The following is a 22,674-nucleotide window of genomic DNA, read 5'->3' as shown; positions in this document are numbered from 1 at the left end:
ACTTTTAAGATAATTATAAGAGAAGGTAGGATCGCTTGGGGATGAAGCAGGCAGTCTCGTGAAAAGGATGAAAGTATGGCAAAGATAGAAAATGAATATTTTCCATCAGTTTTTGCAAATGGTGGTGGAAGTGTGAATGTAAGTTATACTGGAGGAGGATGTGCGAAAATTATTAGAGATAATTGTAGAAAAGTATTTGTTCCTGAAAAAATAGCAGAACCAGATCCTAATGGTAGGCATCCTAGGATGTTGAAGGACGTCTCTGAGGAGATAGCAGAGGCTATGATACAATTTTTCAATCCTCTTTAGATATGCAAACTGTGCTGAGACTGGAGAGTAGCCAATGTAACACCTCTATTCAAGAAAGGAATGAAGGCCTTGGAACAAATAGTTTAATTCCTACACTTGTGGCCACTATATCTCAGTATGATCAAGCAAATAACTATAGAAATATTAAGTACTTCTGAGATTAAGCAAGAGCCAGTGAAACCACAAGTCTCCCATTTTCCATTTGGACACAACTTGAAAATTATATTCATGTGTATTTTAATGTGTCAACAATACCTTGCATTTACATGGCCCCTTTAACTTAGAAACATGTCCCAAAGCGCTTCACAGAAGTAATAAACAACTGGACATCAAGAGACGATGTTAGGAGAGATTTATTTACAAGAATGTTGCCAGGGCTTGAAAATTGCAGCTACGAGGAGAGATTGGATAGGCTGGGGTTGTTTTCCTTGGAGCAGAGGAGGCTGAGGGGAGACTTGATTGAGGTGTACAAAATTACGAGGGGCCCAGATAGAGTAGACAGGAAGAACCTGTTTCCCTTAGCAGAGAGTTCAAGAGATTTAAGCTGATTGGCGGAAGGATTAGAAGGGACATGAGGAAAAACTTTTTTATCCAGATGGTGGTGGGTGTATGGAATTCGCTGCCCGAATTGGTGGTCGAGGCAGGGACCCTCAACTCTTTTTAAAAAGTACCTGGACCTGCACCTAAAGTGCTGTAAGCTGCAGGGCTACGGACCGGGTGCTGGAAGGTGGGATTAGAATGGGCACCTGGTTGTTCTTCGAGCCGGTGTGGACACGATGGGCTGAATGGGGCCCTTCTGTGCTGTATCTTTTCTTTCTATGGTGACCAAAAGCTCGGTCAACAAGTGAGTTTTAAAGTGGGTCTTAAGGGAGGAGAGGGAGATGGAGAGGCAGACGAGTTTACGGAAGGAATTCCAGAGCCTTGTCCGAAACAAATGCAAAAATGAGGAAGCTTAGGTGGAATGTAGCAACTGGAATGGAGGGCAAACATTTGCATCATGTGCTGAGTTTTGGAGTTTTTACCTCCTGAGATGGAGTAACCTGATTCTGCACACGGGTGAGACCTGCTTCAACTGTACCTTAGATCTACAAACTGCTCTTTTCAGTTCTTCTACCCCTTCCTTTTGAAAATGATCAAATAACTTAAGTCACAGCAATGTCAATCTACATTTAAAAAGTAAAATTTTATTCCACATTTTAAAAAGGTAGGAGGGAAAACCCAATTAACCAGACTGCTCCCAGAGCCATTTCTCTCATGTGCAAGAGCCAAGACACAAAATGCATTCATTTAAATTTGAATATTTATGCACAACACAATGTGCTGCATGCAGGGAAAATAGCAGATTTGCATATCTGTACACTGTTGCTCACAACATCACACACAAATGTGGACCAATTCCAGAAATTGTGAATACACACTCCTACCATCTAAGCCCTGCTGAAGTAGGGGTAAGCATGTGTCGATTTCAGCTCATGACATAGGTCCAGAAATCCGTCTGAGCTTGGGAAAATTGTGTTGACCTTGTTACTAATTGAAGTTGTTGCTCTGAGTCATGAAATTTTAGCTGTTTCCTGTTTAGTGTCCAGCACGATCCATTCCATTAGAGGTCACCCATTATCTGCAGCCAATGTTTACATGGCTGCAGTGAAACCCCCCCGCCTGCCTCCTCTGCTCCTTTCCCTTCCGCCCCCAGCTGTTCAAGTAATTATCAGGCACTGAACCAGCCTTTCAGGGTTGAAAGATCATTACAGTGGTTAAGCAGCAAGCAGTGCCTGTTGGTGTTAGCCTTGGAAATGCAGCACACAATCTATGTTTTTGAAATGGCCAGCTAGATGACAATGTCACAGTGCGGACTACAAACATAGGAGGCAATCACCGATAACACGAGTGCTTTTGGCCAGGACTTCATGGATCTGGATTGAAGTCTGGAAAAAGTTAACTTGAATAAATGACCAATTTAAGTACTTACCGCTGATTAAAGAGTCAAACTGTGACATATATGTCATCTATGAATTGTGAAAGCTGTTATAGGGTCAAAGGTGATTTACTATGGGCTGAGCAAAGTCTCTCGCAGAAGAAACAGTATGGAAGCTTAATGAGGACAGGGTGCTCATGTCCAGCAATAGGTATTTAGGTGAATGAAAGCAGTACAGTTTCCTCTGTCACCTACTGGCATGCAGCTCCTATACCCAGACATGATAATTCTACGGTCCTTGTGAAGATGCCAGCGTGCGTGTGTAACTGTCGAGAAAATACATAGCAGAAGGGACTGGACAGGACCTAGGTATGAAAGAAGAAGATGAGCAATAAAAGTGCACAGGAGCAGACATGCTGGCCCGGATACAAGGTTGCAGCCATCCGTGGTTGTAGCATGGTACATACATAATAATTGCTGGCTCTTCTGCTCTTTGCATGAATAAGCTCCAATGAGAAAGTGCACCAATGCACTGGAGGGTGGCATTCTGCAACTGCATCCACTAACTTTATGAGGAGGTGATTCTAGGCAGTTAGACCTTGGAAGGAGTGGGCAAGCAGAAGTCTAAGAGAAAGTGCACAGCCTCTAGTTTGGGACATGTGATGCCTATACTGTACTGTCTATTGCAAATGGGAACTTATGGCCGCACACATATGCTAAGCACCACTGGTGATGATTTCAAGCGCTGTAAAAGCAGCAGTTTAGTCAGCCGACTGCATGATTGTTATTTCCCAGAGCTGTGAGAAAAGAATTACAGCAAATCAAAACAGGGGCTAGAAACAACAAGCTTTACGTTATTGCAAACTGCAGAGATCACGTGTATCGCTGATAATATTCACTTCTGAGTCTCAACGTCAAGAGTAATTTCCACAGTATTGTGAGGGGACGGCCCCGATATTAGAGTAGAGGTGGGATGGCAGCGGGGGGGGGGGGGAGCGATTGGGGCGCGGGTAACTCGCCCAATAAAAAATATCCGCTCCCCACGTGATCGTGATTCAATTGGTGCCATTTAACGTGGCTTCCGGGTTTGCTGTCTGAAAGCTGTGCAGCAGGCGGACTGCGCACCCGCATCACAGGCTGTCAGCTGAAGGAGCTCTCTTTAAAGGGGTATTGCTCCAGTGGCTTTTCCTGGAGCAAACACCCACACACCACAATTGAGCAGCACAGTGGCAATGCTGCTCCAAGATTCAATGATGCCTCACTTAATGTGCTACTGGATGGAGTGAGGAGGAGGAGGGATCTGTTTTACCTGGTAGACAGGAGGAAGTGGCCTGCCTCTGCCACCAAGAAGGCCTGGCTCGAGGTGGCAGAGGAGGTCACCAGCAGCAGCAACATCTCCCGCACCTGGATCCAGTGCAGGAAGCGCTTCAATGTCCTAACTAGATCAGCCAAAGTGAGTACACTTACTCATTCTCCTATGTTCCATCTTACACATCACCGCCCCCACCCCCAACTCATTCTGCACTGCCAACACTATTTTATCACATCACTCCTCACACCCATTTAAGGCTCATCCTCAACTTACAAGCACATCCTCAGCACTTCATCACCTCCCCATTAGTCACCCCACCACTACCACTCAACCCAATCCTCATACAATGTCGTGGCTCTGTCTGATACTCACCCTCTGATGCATCTCTCTCATGGTCAGCCTCACCCAAACCAATGCATTAATTGGTTGCCCACTTCACCATCACTCACTCACATGTCTGTTCTTTCTCCCTTTCCAGGAGAAGAGAGCGCAAAATGCACGCGAGAGGGCGAGGACCAGAGAGGGGCCACTACAAACTTTCATCCTTACAGACGCGGAGCAGGAGGCGCTGGAGCTCAACCAAACCCTCAAGTGTCTGTCTGTTGGGGACACCGAGACTGGCACCCGACAAACGGCTGGTGACACAACTTTTAACATTCAGCGCACACAAAATGAATTGATGTTAACATGCCTTGCCATCTTCAGCACCTCAGTATGCTCATCGCAACATGACACATCTGTGATCATGCTTAATATTGCCTTCTGTTCTCTCACAGGGCCTTCAGCAACCGCTGTGACAGCAGAGGGCGATTCCTCAGATGACCTGTCGGCCTCTGAGGGCGCACCGTCACATCTGAGCGAGCCATCCACCAGGGCAGATACTCACACCTCGGTGGGTCCCCGTCCTCAGTTAGTTGAGTTAGCACCTGGTGAGTTACCACACACATGTGAGCACAAGCAGACTCTGGTGGCAGGGGCAGCTGTGGAGAATCCGTGTCAGTGGGAGCACTCCTCTCCAGGCTCTGCTCAGTTGGACACAGATGCGGAACCGTGGGGACCGTCCTTTAAAAGGAGAATGATCGCAGGACAGCAGCACATTTGTGAGGTACTGGAAGTGCCACGCACACTCTCCACAATAGCGCAGAGGATGGAGGAGTGCAACTCCTGCATGAGTGGAATGGTGGTACAGGTACGGGAGGGAATCTCTGAGATACTGTCACAGGGATGTGAGGGAATGTCTGCGATGGAGAGAAGGCTAGCCTCCATTGAGCTTCAAGCACGGCTCACAAATGAGTCCATTCAGGCCCTGACAACGGTCATTTGGATTCAGGCTGAACAACATTCTGCCGCCTTAAACAGGCAGGCAGATACACTAGCACTAGCCTTACAAGGCATCACATATGTCCTCCAAACTGTTGTCCAGCAGAGTGGTAGGAGTGATGTGGCCCTGGCCCAGGGGAGGGATGATGGCGAAAGGGGACATGGAAGTGAGGACACCACTCAAAGTGCTCCCACTTCTCACCCGTTGACCCCGTCTCAACCAGTACACAATGCTACCTCCTCTCCTGGTGGCCGAGTCTGCCCCTGCACAGGTGCAGGTGGAGCAGTCTTTGAGGGGCCCTCACAGGCTCCAGAACCCAGAAGGCATAGGCTCAAAGCATCTAAGCAGTCAGGGCATGAACATCAGCAACCTGCCACTACATCTGCTGTAGCCACAGGGGATGCACCATGTGGAAGTAGTCAGAAGAGAAAGGCAAAGGTTTTGTGAGTACAACAGGGATGCACAAGGGGTGTTTGAGAGACTGTCATGTTTTTCATTTATATTTAGTTTTTGTTAAAGTGACATTAAATTTTATGATTGTCACCACTGCTGCCACGTCTCGCCCATTCTTGACTGGCTTTTGTGATAGGGCCCTTTCATGAAGTTCATCATGAATGGCAACACATAATGCCACTCATTGGGTCACTTTACAGTGGGTGTATGTGTAGTTGCAGGACTGTTTAGTGCAGGGAGAGCTGGGCAGCCTGGTGTGGGCGCTGCTCTTCCCATGTGGTGTGAGGACTGGACTGTTCACACTTTCTGATGTTTGGAGAACCTTTCACATATCAGTGACTCCCTGGCCTCATGAACAACCAGGTGAGCCACTGCTCTGCCCATGGGTTCCTCCTCCTCCTCCCCCATCTGGGTGGCAGATGTGGATGGGCCCTCCTCAAGCGGCACCCCTCTCTGTTGTTGCCCTCTTGTGCAGGTGCCTGTGGCACAGCACTGTGTTGTGGAGCTCCATGTGGCGGAGGTGGACGCCGTGCCTGGCGAGGCTGGTGATGTTGCTCATCGTCAGATGTAGTGGTGAATGCTGCCATTCTGATGGTGTGAGTTTGAGGGGATCTGCAAAGTAGTTAAATATGTGTGAACAGAAGAATTTTGAGTGGAAAGTAAGAATTTTCAGTGAAAACACAAAGATCTCGCAGCCAAAACTTTGTCTGAAAGAACTGAGTGCCCTGCTGCAATAAGTGATCTTTTGTCCCCATCTGTCAAATGAGCATTTGAATGTCCCACTGGCTGCTGGCTGAAACATGTCTATTGTAACATGGAGTGTTTCCCACATCACAGGAAACACGCTGAGGAAGCTTCAAATTCACACCCCTGCCTCAATGTGGTGAAAATTAAGTTTTTCAACTACTTAAACTATCTAAGAAACTATGTCAAGTATCATCCCGTCAGCTTTAATTGCTGGTGGGACTTGTGCATTCGGGAGGCGCGTGCGCACCCAGAGGCATCAGTGGGGAATCCGGAAGTCTGCGGGTTGGAGCCAGGTTCTGAACCCAAACGGGATTTCCCCGATTTTTGAAGCCCCAACCCCACCCCCAACGCACCCGCAATTTCCCGGCAAATTGGTGCCCGATATATCCCTTTTCCCTGGCGTTGAGGGAGACTTGAATAGGATCTGAATTGGATCTTCAGTTTCTGTAGATCTGATTCAAACTCAATTAAGTACCAAATCTTGTAACCCTTCAATGTAATTTCTTTGGTGTTCAATTTTATCTTGCAGTTGCCAACATTAATTTAGAGACGGTGCTTTTTCTCAAAACATATGACAGCAAGCATGAATGTTTAAAAGTTGTAAGATTCATTGAAAGAGGATTCAGATACATTTAGGGACAATACCAATGCATTAAATTTACAGGCAGACTTTGCTCACCACATGGAAGGGGAAATTCAATTTAGTATAGAACGGTTTGGGAAAATATTTAACGAAGTACTTTAATAGTACAAACTAAAATACAGGCGTATGCAGCACTTTGGTGTGGTTATTAAGTACCATTGGAACATTTTTGGCAGGCTATTGGAATGTTATGTTAGTACTATCACCAGTATATCCTACACCAAATGTTTGGAGATGGTCCAGATTATTATTCTGCATTTAGAGGTTCATCACTTTTATTTTGTGTAGTTTACAGGTTAACCTGATGTAGTTTTGTGTAGTTCTGGATGATTATGCTATGCATTGGTAAACAGTGTAATGATGCATGAATAATATTCATCTGTATTAATAATGTTGAGAAGAATAAAAACATTTGCAACGTTTTTTGCTGTTTCCAATAAGCAAATGACGAAAAGCAATTATTAAAAAGTAAATTCATAGAATCATAGAAGGTTACAGCCATTCGGCCCATCGAGTCTGCACCGGCTCTATGCAAGAGCAATCCAGCTAGTTCCACTCCCCCGCCCTATCCCCGTAGCCCTGCACATTTTTTCCTTTCAAGTACTTATCCAGTTCCCTTTTGAAGGCCATGATTGAATCTGCCTCCACCACCCCCTCAGGCAGTGCATTCCAGATCCTACCCACTCGCTGTGTAAAAAGGTTTTTCCCCATATCACCTTTGGTTCTTTTGCCAATCACCTTATATCTATGCCTTCTGGTTCTTGAATTTTCTGCCAATGGGAACAGTTTCTCTCTATCTACTCTGTCTAGACTCTTCGTGATTTTGAATACCTCTATCAAATCTCCTCTCAACTTTCTCTGTCCCAAGGAGACAATCCCAGCTTCTCCAGTCTATCCACGTAATTTAAGTCCCTCATCCTTGGAATCATTCTAGTAAATCTCCTCTGCACCCTCTCTATGGCCTTCACATCCTTCCTAAAGTGCGGTGTCCAGAAGTGGACACAATGCTCCAGTTGTGGTTGAACCAGTGTTTTATAAAATTGATATTGTGAAAACAGCCTGTTAATTGGAAATAGAACAGTGGACGGAATTCAAATTTGATGAAGTACAAGGCAATCTATTTTTTTAAATTGATAAATGTGGCGATGAGAGCCTTATAGAGTATTGACACTGGCACATCCACAGCCTAAATTATTTTTCCACTGTGAAAGCTACATTTGACAATATGCAGTAAAATTAAATTTAGGAAAACATGTACTTTCAGACCATTAACCCGCTAATTATATAACATCTAATTGTATTTTGAGTAACCCCAATTTCCCCCCCATGACCTTGTTGGTAGATGTGTCACTCTGAGTAAAGAAGGTTTTCCTAATACCTGTTATAAATTCATTAATTCTGCCTATGTGTAATGGCCTTTTTTATCATCATACTTTAATAGTCTGGGTAATCCTCATCTATACCAATTAATATTTTACATACGTCGCAGTACTTGTGTATGTAAGGGTAGATGTTATGAATTCATGCTTCAGGTGCAGAGCTTTGCACACGGGAGACACATATTAGGAATTCTAGTGCAAACGTCAAGCCGGACCCACAGGATGCTCCATCCATTCAAATGAACGGACAGAAAATCTTGTGGGGCGTGCAGACCTTCATATCCGAATTGCCAGAAAACGGACCCAGTCCATAAAGCTCTGCACTCGGTGCATGGATTTGTGAAATCCAACTTGTAGATCTATCCCCATCACAGGAAAAACACAACTAATTCAAGCCACAGTGTGAAATGAAACTCTTTAATTAACCGTGTAATGCACCAATACAAAAAACAACAGAATTATGAAAATTTGACAAATTTTTGTATTTTCATGTAAATTTCCATTGTGAAAACGTCATTGGGCTCGAAATTCAGCCGCCTAGCGCCCATTGTTATAACGCTACACGGCCTCCTGAAGGGCCAAGGTGTCGTCTTGGTTGCGCACGCACGTTTCCAGCGTGACATGCGCCGGACGCCATCTTGGTAAAGGTATTAGCGCACGTGCAAATACCGGACGCCGGAATCATGTAAAATAAGGAGAAAATGGATACAATCAGTCTGCAACGCTGATTTAAAGTGATAAGTTCCAAAATGGTGTCTAACGCTCAACTCAACACACAGTCATAACCGCGACCATCTGAACGTGCCTTAGAGTGCTTGGAGGACCCCCACCAGCCCTATTTAAAGGGACCATTCAGGATTTACAGGTTAGTTGCTGGATTATTGTTTCTGGCTGCTGATACATTTGTAACTGTTTTTGGAGGTCTCCTACACTTCAATACTAGGACATGGGGACATAGCCTAACATTTAGAGCCAGGGCATGCAGGAGTGAAGTTAGGAAACGCTTCTACATGCAAAGGGTGATGGAAGTTTGGAACGCTCTTCTGCAAATGGCAGCTGATGCTAACTCAATTGTGAATTCTAAATCTGAGATTGATAGATTTCTGTGAGCCAAGGGTATTAAAGGATATGGGGCTAAGACGGGTATATGAATTTGGGTCACAGATCAACCATGATCTCATTGAATAGCAGAACAGGCTCGAGAGGCTAAATGCCACTGCCACTTGCTGCCTTTTGTTATGCACCACCTTCTCCTGCAAGCAAGCGGGACATGTGTCTGGGTGATGTGCCTGTCATGGTTGAATAGCTGCCATTGTGTGTGGCCTGTGAGTCGTGGGTGGGCGGCTTGCAACAGTGGTAATGTGTACGGGTGAGAGGAAGCATCTGATTGGAAGAATTGAGTACTGATGGAAAGAGTTTGTTGGTATGTGGGTAATGGGGGGGTGTAGTGTGTGGAGCAGTGGATGTGGCTAGTGGTGCAGTTGGTAGGAGACGCCACTTGACAGTTGACCTCACTCACCTTGACCACTCGTGTCAAAGCATTGAACTTCTTCCTGCATTGCATCCATGTTCATGGTGCTGTGCATCTGGCATTGACTTCGTCCCCTACTGCCTCCCACTGCCTTTTGGGCATATGTCTGGAGGGCCTCTTGCACCCGCCCTGCAGATATAGGATGTCCCTCCTTCTGTCCACCTCTTGCACCAAGGCCTCTAGTGCATCAGCAGAGAACCTGGTGTACGCACTCTTGCAGGCCTGGTACAAACTCAGATCGACAGACTGGTGAGGTCTGGCATGCAGATTGGAGGATGTGGGATTTAGTAGTGTGCAACCTTTATTCAATGATTTAACATAACTCATCAGTTTGTAAACATAGGGACGGGACCTGCATCTGTGTTTTACGTATGCGATGTCTGATCTCTGTTCAGACTCCATGCAGACAGCAGACTGTTATTTTCAGCAAATAACAGGTACCGACTGCCTTTCAAGAGATTTTAAGAGACAGCCTGCCTTTAAGAGATTGGGGCTCCCCCTGATGGTGGAAAGTGCGAATTGCATTGAATCCTCGTGTCAACGCTGATTTCTAACACAGCTTGAAGGTAAGTCCACAGGCCTGACGAAAATCTCGTCCTGCCTGGCCAGGAAGCACCGGCCGCAGATTAATCGTGGATCACGCGACCCGCACCCGGTTTTTGGGGTTATCCAGTTTAACTCCTACGTACTCTAACCTGCTGAATCCCGTGGGGCATCTAGTCATGAAACACCCTCTCCATTCAAGACATTACAGGGTATGTTTTTGCCAGGCCCATTTCAATGAAATAAGTTGACAGAAAATAATGAGCAGCCTGCCTGTGATTTTCCAATTTTCACTGGCTGTGTGCGAGGCCCTGCTTGGGGCCTTGCAAAATGTAACCTCAAGTCTCACTGTATGTAGGATATCAGCACATTATTCCATAGCTTCATATAGGGTAAGCAAGACTTCACGAACGCCAGTTGTCACAATTTTTTTGAGATGTATTTTCATATCACCACTAATTTTCCCATTGTCCTGTGTCTGCAACTGGCTATTCATGGATTTTCCAAGACATTTAACATTGCCTTCTGTATCTTCAGCCCAAGTGTTCCCCAATGTACAACATTTCTGAAACTCTTCTTCAGTTGTTCCTGTTGGAGGATGAGGAACTCTTCCTCTTTCTCAACAGGCTGCTCCCAGTCCTCGTTACAGTAAATTCACATGTGTTGAAACAGCTTACAATTATGAAGTGTCACATTATGACAGAAAATAATGAGCAGCCTGCCTGTGATTTTCCAATACTTGTTTCATGAGCGGTTTGATGATCTGCTTTATTGCTGAATTTCAATTAATTTTCTTGGTGCTGTTATAACACTCAAGATCTCATGTGAATCTACTGTCTCTTAAAAGAATAGATGGCTCACTGAATCGGGAAGCTGGATAACTGATGCGATGCTGGGAAATAAAAGCAGTAATTTAATGTTGTGCAATTCTGCGATATGTGGGTGACCGACGAATTTGTAAAGCACAACATTCTTCCTGTTCCTCAATTTTCTACCCCTGCTCCATTCCATTCAATGAAGATTTTTTGAAATACAGTTGGCTCTTTGGACAGCAAATTAATGAGAAAAAGAAATCTGGATTTACCACCACTATATCATTTAATATTTTCTTTATTTTGATGTGGTTTCCTCATAACTCCCTTTTAAGACTGTAAATCACAAGCTACTCTAGTTTCCCCCTAGGTAGGGCTGATTTTTTGGTCATGTTTCATGGTTTTTGCAGAGTCATAAAGACAAATTTTGTGGTTTATGCGCAGATTTAAAACATATTCAGATATAAGGGTACATTATAGGTTATTTAGGTTTTTTATAGTGAACTTGTTGAGCGTTTTTAAATAAATAAGGAAATATTCACTGCTCATGAAAAATGAAGAGTATTTAAAAATATCCTCTTTTACTCTGCTTGAGTAGGGTGAAAGATTGGGAGTTGGGTGGGAGGCAGCAGGTTGGAAATCTGGCAGGGAGACAAATGACACATATTGCCAGCAATTCTAATTGGGAATTTCTGCTCATTTTCAATTGATTTTTTTTTAAAGATTCATTTTGCAGAACATTCCCAATTTCACAGAGCCTCGTGAATAATGTATAGCCAGCTCATAGCTCAGTGTCTTTAAACTTGGGATCAGTCTGGTTTCTCTTTTTTGTAGTCTTTTTAATACAAGTATATCTTTTTTGGGCATATGATAACCAAATTTGAACACTGTATTCTAAATGTTTTGTAAATACTTAGCATAATATGTTAGACATACAAGGGCAAATGCAACAAGGCTGCACTTCCAGTGTGGAATCTCCTTCACTGCAAGTCGGCCGTCAGGGGGAGTCATCGGGGTAGGCGGTCATTGGGGGGGATCATCGGGGGGTCGGTCATCAGGGGCTCAGATTTCCGGGGGGGGGGGGGTCAGACATCTGGGGGGGTTGGAGATCTTGGGGGGGGGGGTCGGAGATCGTGGGGAAATCAGAGATCTTAGTGGGGGAGTCGGACATGGGGAATGGGTCAGTCGATCGCGTGTGTGGGATCGCGGCAGGTAAGCTTGTTGAGCCAGGAGGAAACACTCCTGCTCCTCCTGGCCCACAAGCAGTGCAGTAAAGGCACTTACCTGTTGATCCGGGCCTTCTCACCCCCTCTTACGTGAAGCAGAAGGCCCAGCAATCCCTGATCCCAAGGGTTAAAAATAAAAAACCTATTAAAATGGAGGCCCACTGCTTCCTTAAAAGATTTCACTGACTGACCCACCTCCTGAGATTGGGTTGGTCACCCGCCCCTCGGTCCACCTCCGTTAAAACTGGAAGTGGGCGGGTTGGAGGCAGGTTGGGGTTAGGTTTTCCTTAGTTACGATTTTTACCTTCCCACCTTCCCATTCGTGGGGCTAAAATTCACTCCATTGACATTGACCTGTCGACCATTGGTCCCAGATCCCTTTCTAAGCCTTCCTGTACTAATTCAATTCCATTCATTGTACACTTATGCCCACGTTTTTCATTAATGCGCAATATTTACATTTATCAATGTTGACTTTCATTTGCTATCTGTCTGCCTAATTGAGTAAATTATCTAAATCTGTTTGCACTGTTCTGTTGTCTCTGCTACTCTACCTATTTTTGTGTCATCGGTTAATTTGATCCGCTTGGTATCTGCTTTCTGACTCACATTAGAAACAGGGTCCAAGCAGTGACCCATGTGGGACTCCACTCAACATATCCTCCAGTCTGACATTACACTTCTCATAAGTCAGCACTGTTTCCTATATTTTTAACCATTTTTTATCCAATCCCATGTTCTACCCCGGATACTTGAGTTATTCAGTTTTAATATTACAGTCGATAGAGAGAAACTGTTCCCATTGGGGGAAGAGTGAAGAACCAGAGGACATAGATTTAAGGTGATTGGCAAAAGAACCAAAGGTGACATGAGGAAAAACTTTTTTACACAGCAGATTGTTATGATCTGGAATGCACTGAGGGAGTGGTGGAGGCAGATTCAATCATGGCTTTCAAAAGGGAATTGGAAGGGTACTTGAAGGGAAAAAATTTGCAGGGCTATGGGGAAAGGGTGAGGGAGTGGGACTAGCTGGATTGCTCTTGCAGAGAGCCAGCACAGACTTGACGAGCTGAATGGCCTCCTTCCGTGCTGTAACCATTCTATGATTCTATGATAATTATGTCTTTCTTATAGAACATTGTCAAAAGCTTTGTGAAAGTCAAAATAAACTACATCATCAGATGTGTTACTCTCTACTTTATCTGTAATGAAGTCAAAGAAATTGAGAAGGTTTTTCAGGGAGAATCTCCTGTTCTAAATTCATGCTGGATGTCTCCTGTAAAGTTATTGTTGTACATGTAATTGATAAATTAATGAGATTGCTACAGTGGACAATTTTGTTGCCATTTTTGTCACCCAAATGTTAATCACACAGTAACAAACTAAAAGGAGTGTTGCTGATGAAATACCCTCTTAATGATAACATGTATATTTTAAAACATATCATAATAACATCAAGGTAAGTTATCTCAGGGGATAAAAGGGTTTACAGTTTTGTGTTCAATTTGAAACTCTGTGAATCCAGTTTAATCTGCAGCTAAGTAGTGCGTAGCTAATAAGTAGGACACCACTAGTAACTGCCAGTTCTTGTGAAAAGGAGAAGAAGGGCCCGAAATTGCTGGGATCCCACTCCGCTGCCAGAAATGTGGTGGGGCAGAACTTCCGACTGCCAACTGCCAAAGGCAGGAGGAACATAACTGTGGAGGTGCAACAGAGATGCCTGCCTGGATGAGGTGCCAGAAAATCGGAGTGGCAATCTGCTGCTCTGAGGGAGGGAGCTCAAAGCCATGGAAGGGCTGAAGAGGTAATTTCATAAACAAAAGGAAAGGGGCTGCAGTCAGTAAATAACCTATCCCTCTGAGATCAATTATCTTTGTTTCATTGCATCTTTGGGGCTTTTAGTAGCCCTGCAATGGAAACCCACACCAGCTGTTGGCAGGAACGCTCCCAGAGGTGGCCCCAAACTGCTCCTAGGACTTAGGGGCAGGTGGAAGATGCACCATTCCCAAAACCCAGGAATTTTAGCCCTACATCTCAATGGTAATAAGAAGGGATCTATACCTGCAGCCATATGATGCTGATAAAAGCCACCATTGAGTTCTAAAATTATTAAATTTTAAAAAAAACTTAAAACCCTATTAAATTCTAAAATGAACTTTTGATTCCTAGGGATGTACCACTTTTATAAGAAACCGTTGCTCATAAAATGGGTATTAGCATTTGAACAAAAATTGCAGATTCTGCGCTCTGTAATAGAAAAAAGTGCTGCAGCAGAATTTCTTTGTTGAAAATTTTTACTCCTTTAATTTTTAGGTACTCCTTTCAGGATGAAGAAGATATGTTCATGGTGGTTGACCTTCTTTTAGGTGGAGACCTTCGCTATCACCTTCAGCAAAATGTCCAGTTTACGGAGGATGCGATGAAACTTTATATCTGCGAGATGGCCTTGGCATTGGACTATTTACAGAGCCAACATATTATCCACAGGTACCTGGTGGTAAAAGTGGCATTGATTTAGTCTTATGTGCTGCTCTTCTCACTGCCTAAAACAAACTTGAGTCCTTTTATATCACAGTATCAGCTGCTGCAGGTATTGGAATAACAATTGACAGTGAAATAGTAATTATAATCATCACCATTTTCTTCTCCGCTTGCTGAATATCTCTAACAAAGGGCTTCTGTACATAGCTTTGACCTAGATCTGTCTTAGGCAGTATAAATCTCTCTTCATATACCTTCCCACTTGCTTGTGTGCAGTAGATAAAAAAAAATTACATATCCATATGACCTTTTGTGAATCAAGTTTCTGTAAATCAGACACCACTTCTTGAAACATTAACAGAATGTGTCGTGACTTACATTATGCAGTGGGGTCATTTACTGTATGAAAATGGAATCATAGAAGCTTTGTGATAGGTTAGGATGGAATAATACAGGTTGTAAGAGCGGATAGATATTCTGGAGTTTTGCTTGACTACATTTAGGAATCGGGGAGAAACTTCTTTCAAGAAATTAAGTAAAATGGACACAAGCCATTAAAGGCAAATTGTTTGTACAGTCTACTTAAATTGTTTAATTGGATTTATTAGATAATTCAAATTCTTTAGTGCAAAAAACTATTTTAAATTATCAAGTGTTGACAGTAGTTTGTAGATGGAATGGGCTTGAAATTATCGGGAGTTTACAGTGGACTGTAGAGATGAATGCCCTTTTTGTTCCTTGTGTTCTTATAAGCAAATGTGATCTCTCGGGAATAGCAGAAGCATATTACAAGATACGTTTTTCTGTGAGATAATTGTTTGTTCACTAACATGCATCAAATAATTTTTTTCTTCAGTTACACTGGTAAACCCATGTAACCTAGGCAGGCAGAGAAGGAAGATTGAGCTGTCCCATTGGCTCTCCACCCCCCCTGAGATTTCCTGCCGGGAGTGACGTCAGGCATATAGTACATTTGGTTGGGGATATTATAGTTCAACACAATGACAGCAAAACACGCAGCTATTTCCCTTCCCTCCCTCACTTGAGGCAAAGTAGACTTCCATAAGAATACACTAATGTACAATTTATTCGTGATAATATATTAATTAATTAAATGCTTCTTTGAATAAAATGTAGACAAATGAGACAATGAATGCCAAAGTTGTTTCTGTAGACACTACAAGGAAGTGGTAAACTGAAATTAAAGATATTAATAATAAGGAAATGAAGACAGCACAGATCATACTGAACTATATCCTTCAGTTGTGGATTTACCTTTACTTCTTTTCCAGGGATATCAAGCCTGACAACATTCTTCTTGATGAACAAGGTTAGAAAACAGTTGCTAATTTGCATTTACAGCCAGCAACACATACAGTTTCCTTCCTAATGACATACTTAATGGATTTATCTCTGTTATATTTTGCAGCTGTCAGTGAATATTATGCAAAGTATGAGAATTGATTTTTTTTCCTGGTGTTTACATTGTCTGATGCCTCTGTTATTAAACAAGTCCATTCTTTCAGGACATGCGCATCTGACAGATTTCAACATAGCAACAATTATTAAAGATGGAGAAAGAGCAACTGCTCTAGCCGGAACAAAGCCATATATGGGTAAGGATTATAAGGTTTATGTAAATTACAGGGGTTGATCATTTTTTAAAATGTATTTTTCCTTTTACACTTATAACCTGTGCCACACATGGTTCCCCTGGAGAGAAGGCAAACAGATGACTAGATCCCAGTAATGGACTGTAAATAGGAGATGTGTGAGAGTGGCCTCGAGTGACACTCCTCTTTTCAATGTAGCCTCCACTCCGGACTTCATTCTGATATTGGGAATATAGCAAGTGGGGAAAGCCGTATATTTATGTGACACAATGGGCATGATTTTTACTTGGAGCCGGGAAGAGAGCGGGTGGGTAAATTTTCGTGTTGAAAATCCAGAAGTGAAGTGAAGTGAAGTGTCGGAATCTGTGTGATCGCAACTCAATTAAAGGCAATTATTTTTGCTTCCGGGTTTCGTGTTTCCAAGCTGCCGGCGGGCTTACTGTGCACCCGCATGACGCAATCTGTAGTCCACTATTTAAAGAGCCAATGCAAAAATGGATTTTGGAGGCAAAAGGAGGACATGAAAATGTGGATTCCAAGAGAGCAAAGACAGCATCCAGGTTCACTCACAGATGCTGAAGCACTGCTGGGTGCTGTGAGAACCAGGAGGGAGGTAATTTACCCACATGATGGGAGGAAGAAACCTGGTTTTGCCATCAAGAAGGCATGGCTGGAGGTGGCAGAAGAGGTGAGCAGCAGGAGTACAGTGCCCAGGTCTTGGCTGCAGTGCAGAAAGCAGTTTAATGACCTAACCAGGTCAGGAAAAGTGAGTACAGTTGCTGATTCACCTACATTCTGTCGTGTACAACACCCCCCTCTCACTCTCCTTCATTTTCTATGCATTTGCTCACCACCCCATTTATGCACCCACCACTGCCACTCACCCCAATCCTTATGCAATGTGATGCATCTGTCTGATAGTCACCCTCTGATGCATCTGTCTGATAGTCAGCCTCATCCAATGCACTCCATCCATCGGGTGAATACGTCACCTTCAGTCACTCACAGGTCTGTTCTTTCGTCCCTTGTAGGAGAAGAGAGCACAAAACCCAAGGGGGAGGGCAAGCACTGCAGGTGGACCTTCACAAATAATCCAGCTGACAGATGCAGATGAGGAGGCTATGGAGATAAGTGGCACATCTGCATCCCTATCCATTGGAGATGGAGAGACTGGGTACCCGCAGGTGCCTGATGACAGAACTTAAACATCTTTCACACACCTGATCACTTTATTTCATCAATGACTGAACTATGAGAAACCTGAGTTCAGTGATTGACAAGATTGTTACTTTGCCATGACTAATTAATATTGCTTTCTGTTGTCTTCCAGGGCCGTCACATGTAGAAGAAGAATGTGGCAAGATGGATGACATCGATTCCTCAGAGGACCTTATTCCTTTTGAGGGTGCACTGTCACAGGACATACAGCCATGCATACGAAAATACAAATTAAGAGCAGGAGTAGATCCATTCGGACCCTCGAGCCTGCTCTGCCATTTGATAAGATGATGGCTGATCTGATTGCGACCTCAACCCTACTTTCCCGTCCACCTACTATAACCTTTGACTCCCTTATTAATCAGGAATCTATCTAACTCAGCCTTAAAAATATTCAATGACCCTGCCTCCACAGCTCTCTGGGGAAGGGAGTACAACAGACTCACAACCCTCTGAGAGAAAAAATTTCTCCTCATTTCCGTCTTAAATGGGAGACCCCTTATTTTTAAACTGTGGCCTCAAGTTCTAGATTCTCCCACAAGGGGAAATATCCCCTCAGCATCGACCCCTTCAAATTCCCTCAGGATCTTATATGTTTCAATAAGATCACCTCTCATTCTTCTAAACTCCAATGTATACAGGCCCAACTTGTCCAACCTTTCCTCATAAGATAACCCCCTCATCCCAGGAATCAGTCGAGTGAACCTTCTCTGAACCACCTCTAAAGCAATTTATATGTCCTTTCTTAAATAAGGAGATCAAAACTGCACACAGTTGCACCAGCGCAGATACTGGTACTTCGGTGGGTCCTGTTAGCCAGTTAGTTGGGTTGTCATCTGGTGGTTCACAACTCACAAGTGAGCATGATCAGACACCGGTAGTAGGGGCAGCTGCGGAGAGTCCGCATCGGAGGGCACACTCCTTTCCGCTCAGCTGGACAGAATGAGAATGATTGAGGTACAGCTGTACCTGGAAAACATGCCACGCACACTCTCCACAATAGTGGAGAGGATGGAGGAGTTCAACTCCAACACTAGTGGATTGTTGTCACAGATAAGTACGAGAATGTCTGCATTGGAGAGAGTGGCCGCCTCCATGGAGCTTCAATGGCTCTTAAATGAATCTATGCAGGCCATGGCCACAGCCATGCAGGAGATGTCTGCCACCTTAAATAGGATGACGTATACCTTATCCGTGGCTTTACAACGCATCACAGATGTGCACCGAGCTGCTGTCCAGCAGAGTGGCAGGAGAGATGTGGGCCTCGCCCAGGAGAGGAATGATGGCGAGAGGGGACGTGGAAGTGGGAACTCCTCTCAAAGCGCTCCCACCTCTCACCTGTTGTCCCTCCCTCAACCAGTACCCGAAATGCTGCCTCGTCGCCCGATGGCCGAGTCCGCCCCTGCAGAGGTGCAGGTGGAGCAGTCTTTGGCAAGGCCCTCACGGGCTCCAAAACCCAGAGGTCATAGGCCAAGAGCATCTCAACAGTCAGGGCAGGGTGCTGAGCAACCAGCCATTACCTCTGCTGAAGTCACAGGCGATGCACCACATAGAAGCAGTAGAAAGCATAAGTTCAAGCAATTGTAGTTCACCAAAGGTATGCACACGGGTGCTTGAAGACATGTTATGCTATTAAGTTTCCTTTTTTTTACGTGTACACTGTTATTTCAATCTCCCAAGCATCAGCAACAAGCACTTTCAGGTCAGGTAGTACCTCCTGCGACTTCGGCCCCTCTGTTGGTCCCCTCTCTGCTGTTCTCCAGATCCTTGTTGCGCGCCTCTTTCTTGTGCATCTGCAGATTGCAACACAGACGACGCAGATGCCGTGGATGGTCATTTTCCTCCTGCTCAGATGTCCGCTGGGATACACCCTTTGTGCCCTCCATTCTGATCTTGTCTCAACACAACAACACTCAGCCAAATATTTGCCTGAGCCAGAGACAAGCTGCAATACCTGAGCTTTTATTGAGATATGTCAATCACAGGTTTAAAAGCCCAAATCAACTTTGGATGAATCTTGCCTCCGTTTCAATGGCGAGATTCAGAAGCCCCAGGAAACCCGTGCAGGAGACGTTAAATTTGTTTCTGTGTAAGGATCAATTTAAAAATACCTACCTGAACTATCTCATCTTAATTGATGTGCTAAGTACCTGCCCGCCAGCAGTAATTGGGGACGCGACTTCCTGTTTTCGGCTGCGCGTGCGCATTCACACGCACCCACGTTAAACCCGGAAGTGGGCCCGTTCAGCTGGGTTGCGGTCTCACTACAAAAATCAAGGATTTTCCCTACCCACCCGCCTCCAACCCACCGGTTCTCGGGGATTAAAATTCCCCCCAATGTGTTAGTACATGAATATGCTGCCCCATCAGGCCCCAGTGCTGTGCTTGTATTACAGGAAAGCCAGCATTAACCAATTCTAACACACATAAACAAAATCCAAGAGCAATTGTACTGTTTGTCATTTTCTGTACTGTGATCTTATAAGACTGAAGACACGTCTAAAAAAGAAAAAGAGAAACAGTAGCGAAGTTTTGCATTAAACTTTGACAGTCATGATTCACAGTGTCTATAAATTTCAGTTTGAAGCAAAAACATTACCATTAAATCTGGTACATAAGTTGTAGTTCAAGTTTTTATGACTTGCAAACCCGAGAGTCCTTTGAGCCAATACAAATGGTTAGTGAGCAGGCTCCTGGATTTAAAACTATAGGTGTAAATTATAAATTGTTGTAACGTTTGCACCATTCCTTACCTTACAATACTGTCTTAATACTACCTTACAGGTCAGAGCCAATATTGTGCTCTTTCAATGGTTTTCCTTATACCTTTTTATTGGATAAGTGAATTGTATACACATGGGATTGTCAATGACAGAGCAGGGAACACTTTAAATAACTTGATTTCATTTATTTATTTTAAATGGGCTAATGTCTTTGCTGAGATAGCAGACTGAGCAATCTTGTACAAATATGCTAATGCATTTTGTCACTAATATTGTACACCGTTATTTCAATCTTCCCAAGCATCAGCAACAAGCACTTTCAGGTCAGGTAAAGCATGGGGTGGATGAAGAGAAAATGTAGTAGTTACATCACTATTACTCCACTGAGTTGCCAGTTCCAGCTGGCCTTGCAGCATCACAAAAGACCTAAATCATATTTACCCCGATAATGGAATACTGACCGCGTTTCACATTTTATCATATTTAAAATAATGATTACACAGGCACCTCCTATAAACTTGTATAATTCCTACTTTAGCAGTGCACTAACCCATTGAAAAATACAAATAATAACAGAATGAAATAGCTTAAAGAGTCAGAAAATTTTCCATTCCAGTTAGAATTATGCAGAGAATTGTGCAATGAAATTTGTTTTACCAGTAGTCAATTGTGGATTCCTAGAGTATACTATGGCTAATATAATCTGTAAATTTGCAGGCACTTAAAAGTCCATATAATATTTTTCTACACATGCTTTTATCTTATTTGGATGCAATGATAATTTCTATTTAATCGACAGTTTGGATTTCAAAGTAAATTTATTCTATTACTTAAGTTAATTTCTCTGTTATTTGTTCATAGCTCCAGAGATTTTTCACTCCTTTGTTAATGGTGGTACAGGATACTCGTTTGAGGTAGATTGGTGGTCACTAGGTGTCACTGCGTATGAACTTCTTCGAGGATGGGTACAGTTTTCTGTAATTTGTCTACTTTTAGTTATATTGCATTGATCGTACCTGTGTTCTGGTTTGCTGACAGTGGTTTTGTTTTCTTTTACTAGAGGCCATATGATATCCATTCCAGCGTTACAGTTGAATCTCTCATTCAGTTGTTCAGTACAGTAAGTGTACAATACTCCTCAACTTGGACAAAGGAAGTTGTTACTTTATTAAGAAAGGTAAGATCTGATTGATTAATCTGAGTTTCATAAATTCAGTGACATAACGCAATGGTGTTATGTACCTGCACTCCATGAAGAAATCTAGGATGCAAACTCATATATCTAGAGTACAGGTAGAAAAGGCGAATGGGATTCTGGGTTTTATGCAGAATGGTGTTGAATATGGCAAGGAAGTGATGCTGATTTTGTACAAGACATTATTAAGGATGCAGTTGAAGTATTGTGTGCAGTTCTGGGCATTCCTTTATAGGAACAATATTCAAGCCATGGAAAGGGTACAGTGAAGATTCACGAGAATGATACCAGGAATGAGAGGTTATAGTTATGAGAAAAAGGTTTGAAAAATTGGAGCTTATTTCACTGCAACAGAGAAGGGTAAAGGGAGATCAATAGAGCTTTTCAAAATTGTAGGTCACGAGTCAGTAACATGATAGTATACACTCGGGATTATCACTAGAATGGTGAAAAGGAAAACAAGAGTGAACAGGTTTGTCATTAAGCAAAGAACTAATGAGAGGAAGCAAGTCTGAAATCATCAGGCAGCTGGAGATGTCACCAGAGGACGGATAGGCCCAGAGCCTTTGGTCTGCTGCAGATGTGTTCTTCATGCCAGACGTTAGGCCAGAGTTAGGCTGAACTTTTGTTTGTGCTGGTGGGAGAGAGTGTAACAGTTGTTTGAATTTGCATGGGGAAGGGATGGGAGAAGTTGCAGTAATTGGAAGGTAGGACAAGAGATTAAGTTTATGATTTTTTTAGTAGCTTATTGAATCTTTTTAACATGTTAATTATGTGATGGTTTGTTCTTAGGATCATAGTGGGGCATGCGAGGAACTGTCTTAGTGCCTGTATTATAGAGAAATGTATTTTGTTGCAGTGATTTGACACATTTATGACTGACTCAAGATTCACTAGAGTCACAATGTTCACTGCAGTCACCATGTTCCCTACAGTCAACACATTCACGAGTCACAATGTTCACTGCAGTCACCATGTTCCCTACAGTCAACACATTCACTAGTCACAATGTTCACTGCAGTCACCATATTCACTGCAGTCACAATGTTCCCTACAGTCAACACATTCACTAGTCACAATGTTCACTGCAGTCAACACATTCACTAGTCACAATGTTCACTGCAGTCAACACATTCACTAGTCACAATGTTCACTGCAGTCACCATATTCTGCAGTCACAATGTTCCCTACAGTCACAATGTTCCCTACAGTCAACACATTCACGAGTCACAATGTTCACTGCAGTCAACACA

The 22,674-nt window shown here is 43.5% G+C and overlaps 1 protein-coding gene across 4 annotated transcripts in view; it reads left to right on the top strand.

Moving 5' to 3' along the window:
* Positions 1 to 22,674, top strand: part of LOC137340313 (serine/threonine-protein kinase 32C) — a 285,602-nt gene that overhangs the window by 224,910 nt on the left and 38,018 nt on the right. For all 4 annotated transcript variants that reach the window (XM_068002737.1, XM_068002735.1, XM_068002736.1 and 1 more), the window contains exons 4-8: positions 14,505 to 14,678; positions 15,965 to 16,002; positions 16,199 to 16,288; positions 21,088 to 21,191; positions 21,287 to 21,403. In XM_068002737.1, the coding sequence (XP_067858838.1) occupies positions 14,505 to 14,678; positions 15,965 to 16,002; positions 16,199 to 16,288; positions 21,088 to 21,191; positions 21,287 to 21,403 (523 nt within the window). The remainder of the gene's footprint in view (positions 1 to 14,504; positions 14,679 to 15,964; positions 16,003 to 16,198; positions 16,289 to 21,087; positions 21,192 to 21,286; positions 21,404 to 22,674) is intronic.

The sequence above is a fragment of the Heptranchias perlo genome, chromosome 21, assembly GCF_035084215.1.
Source record: "Heptranchias perlo isolate sHepPer1 chromosome 21, sHepPer1.hap1, whole genome shotgun sequence".
Taxonomy (NCBI): Eukaryota; Metazoa; Chordata; class Chondrichthyes; order Hexanchiformes; family Hexanchidae; genus Heptranchias; species Heptranchias perlo.
The sequence above is the reverse complement of the archived record's forward strand: the minus strand, read 5'-3'. Positions and strand labels throughout refer to the sequence as shown.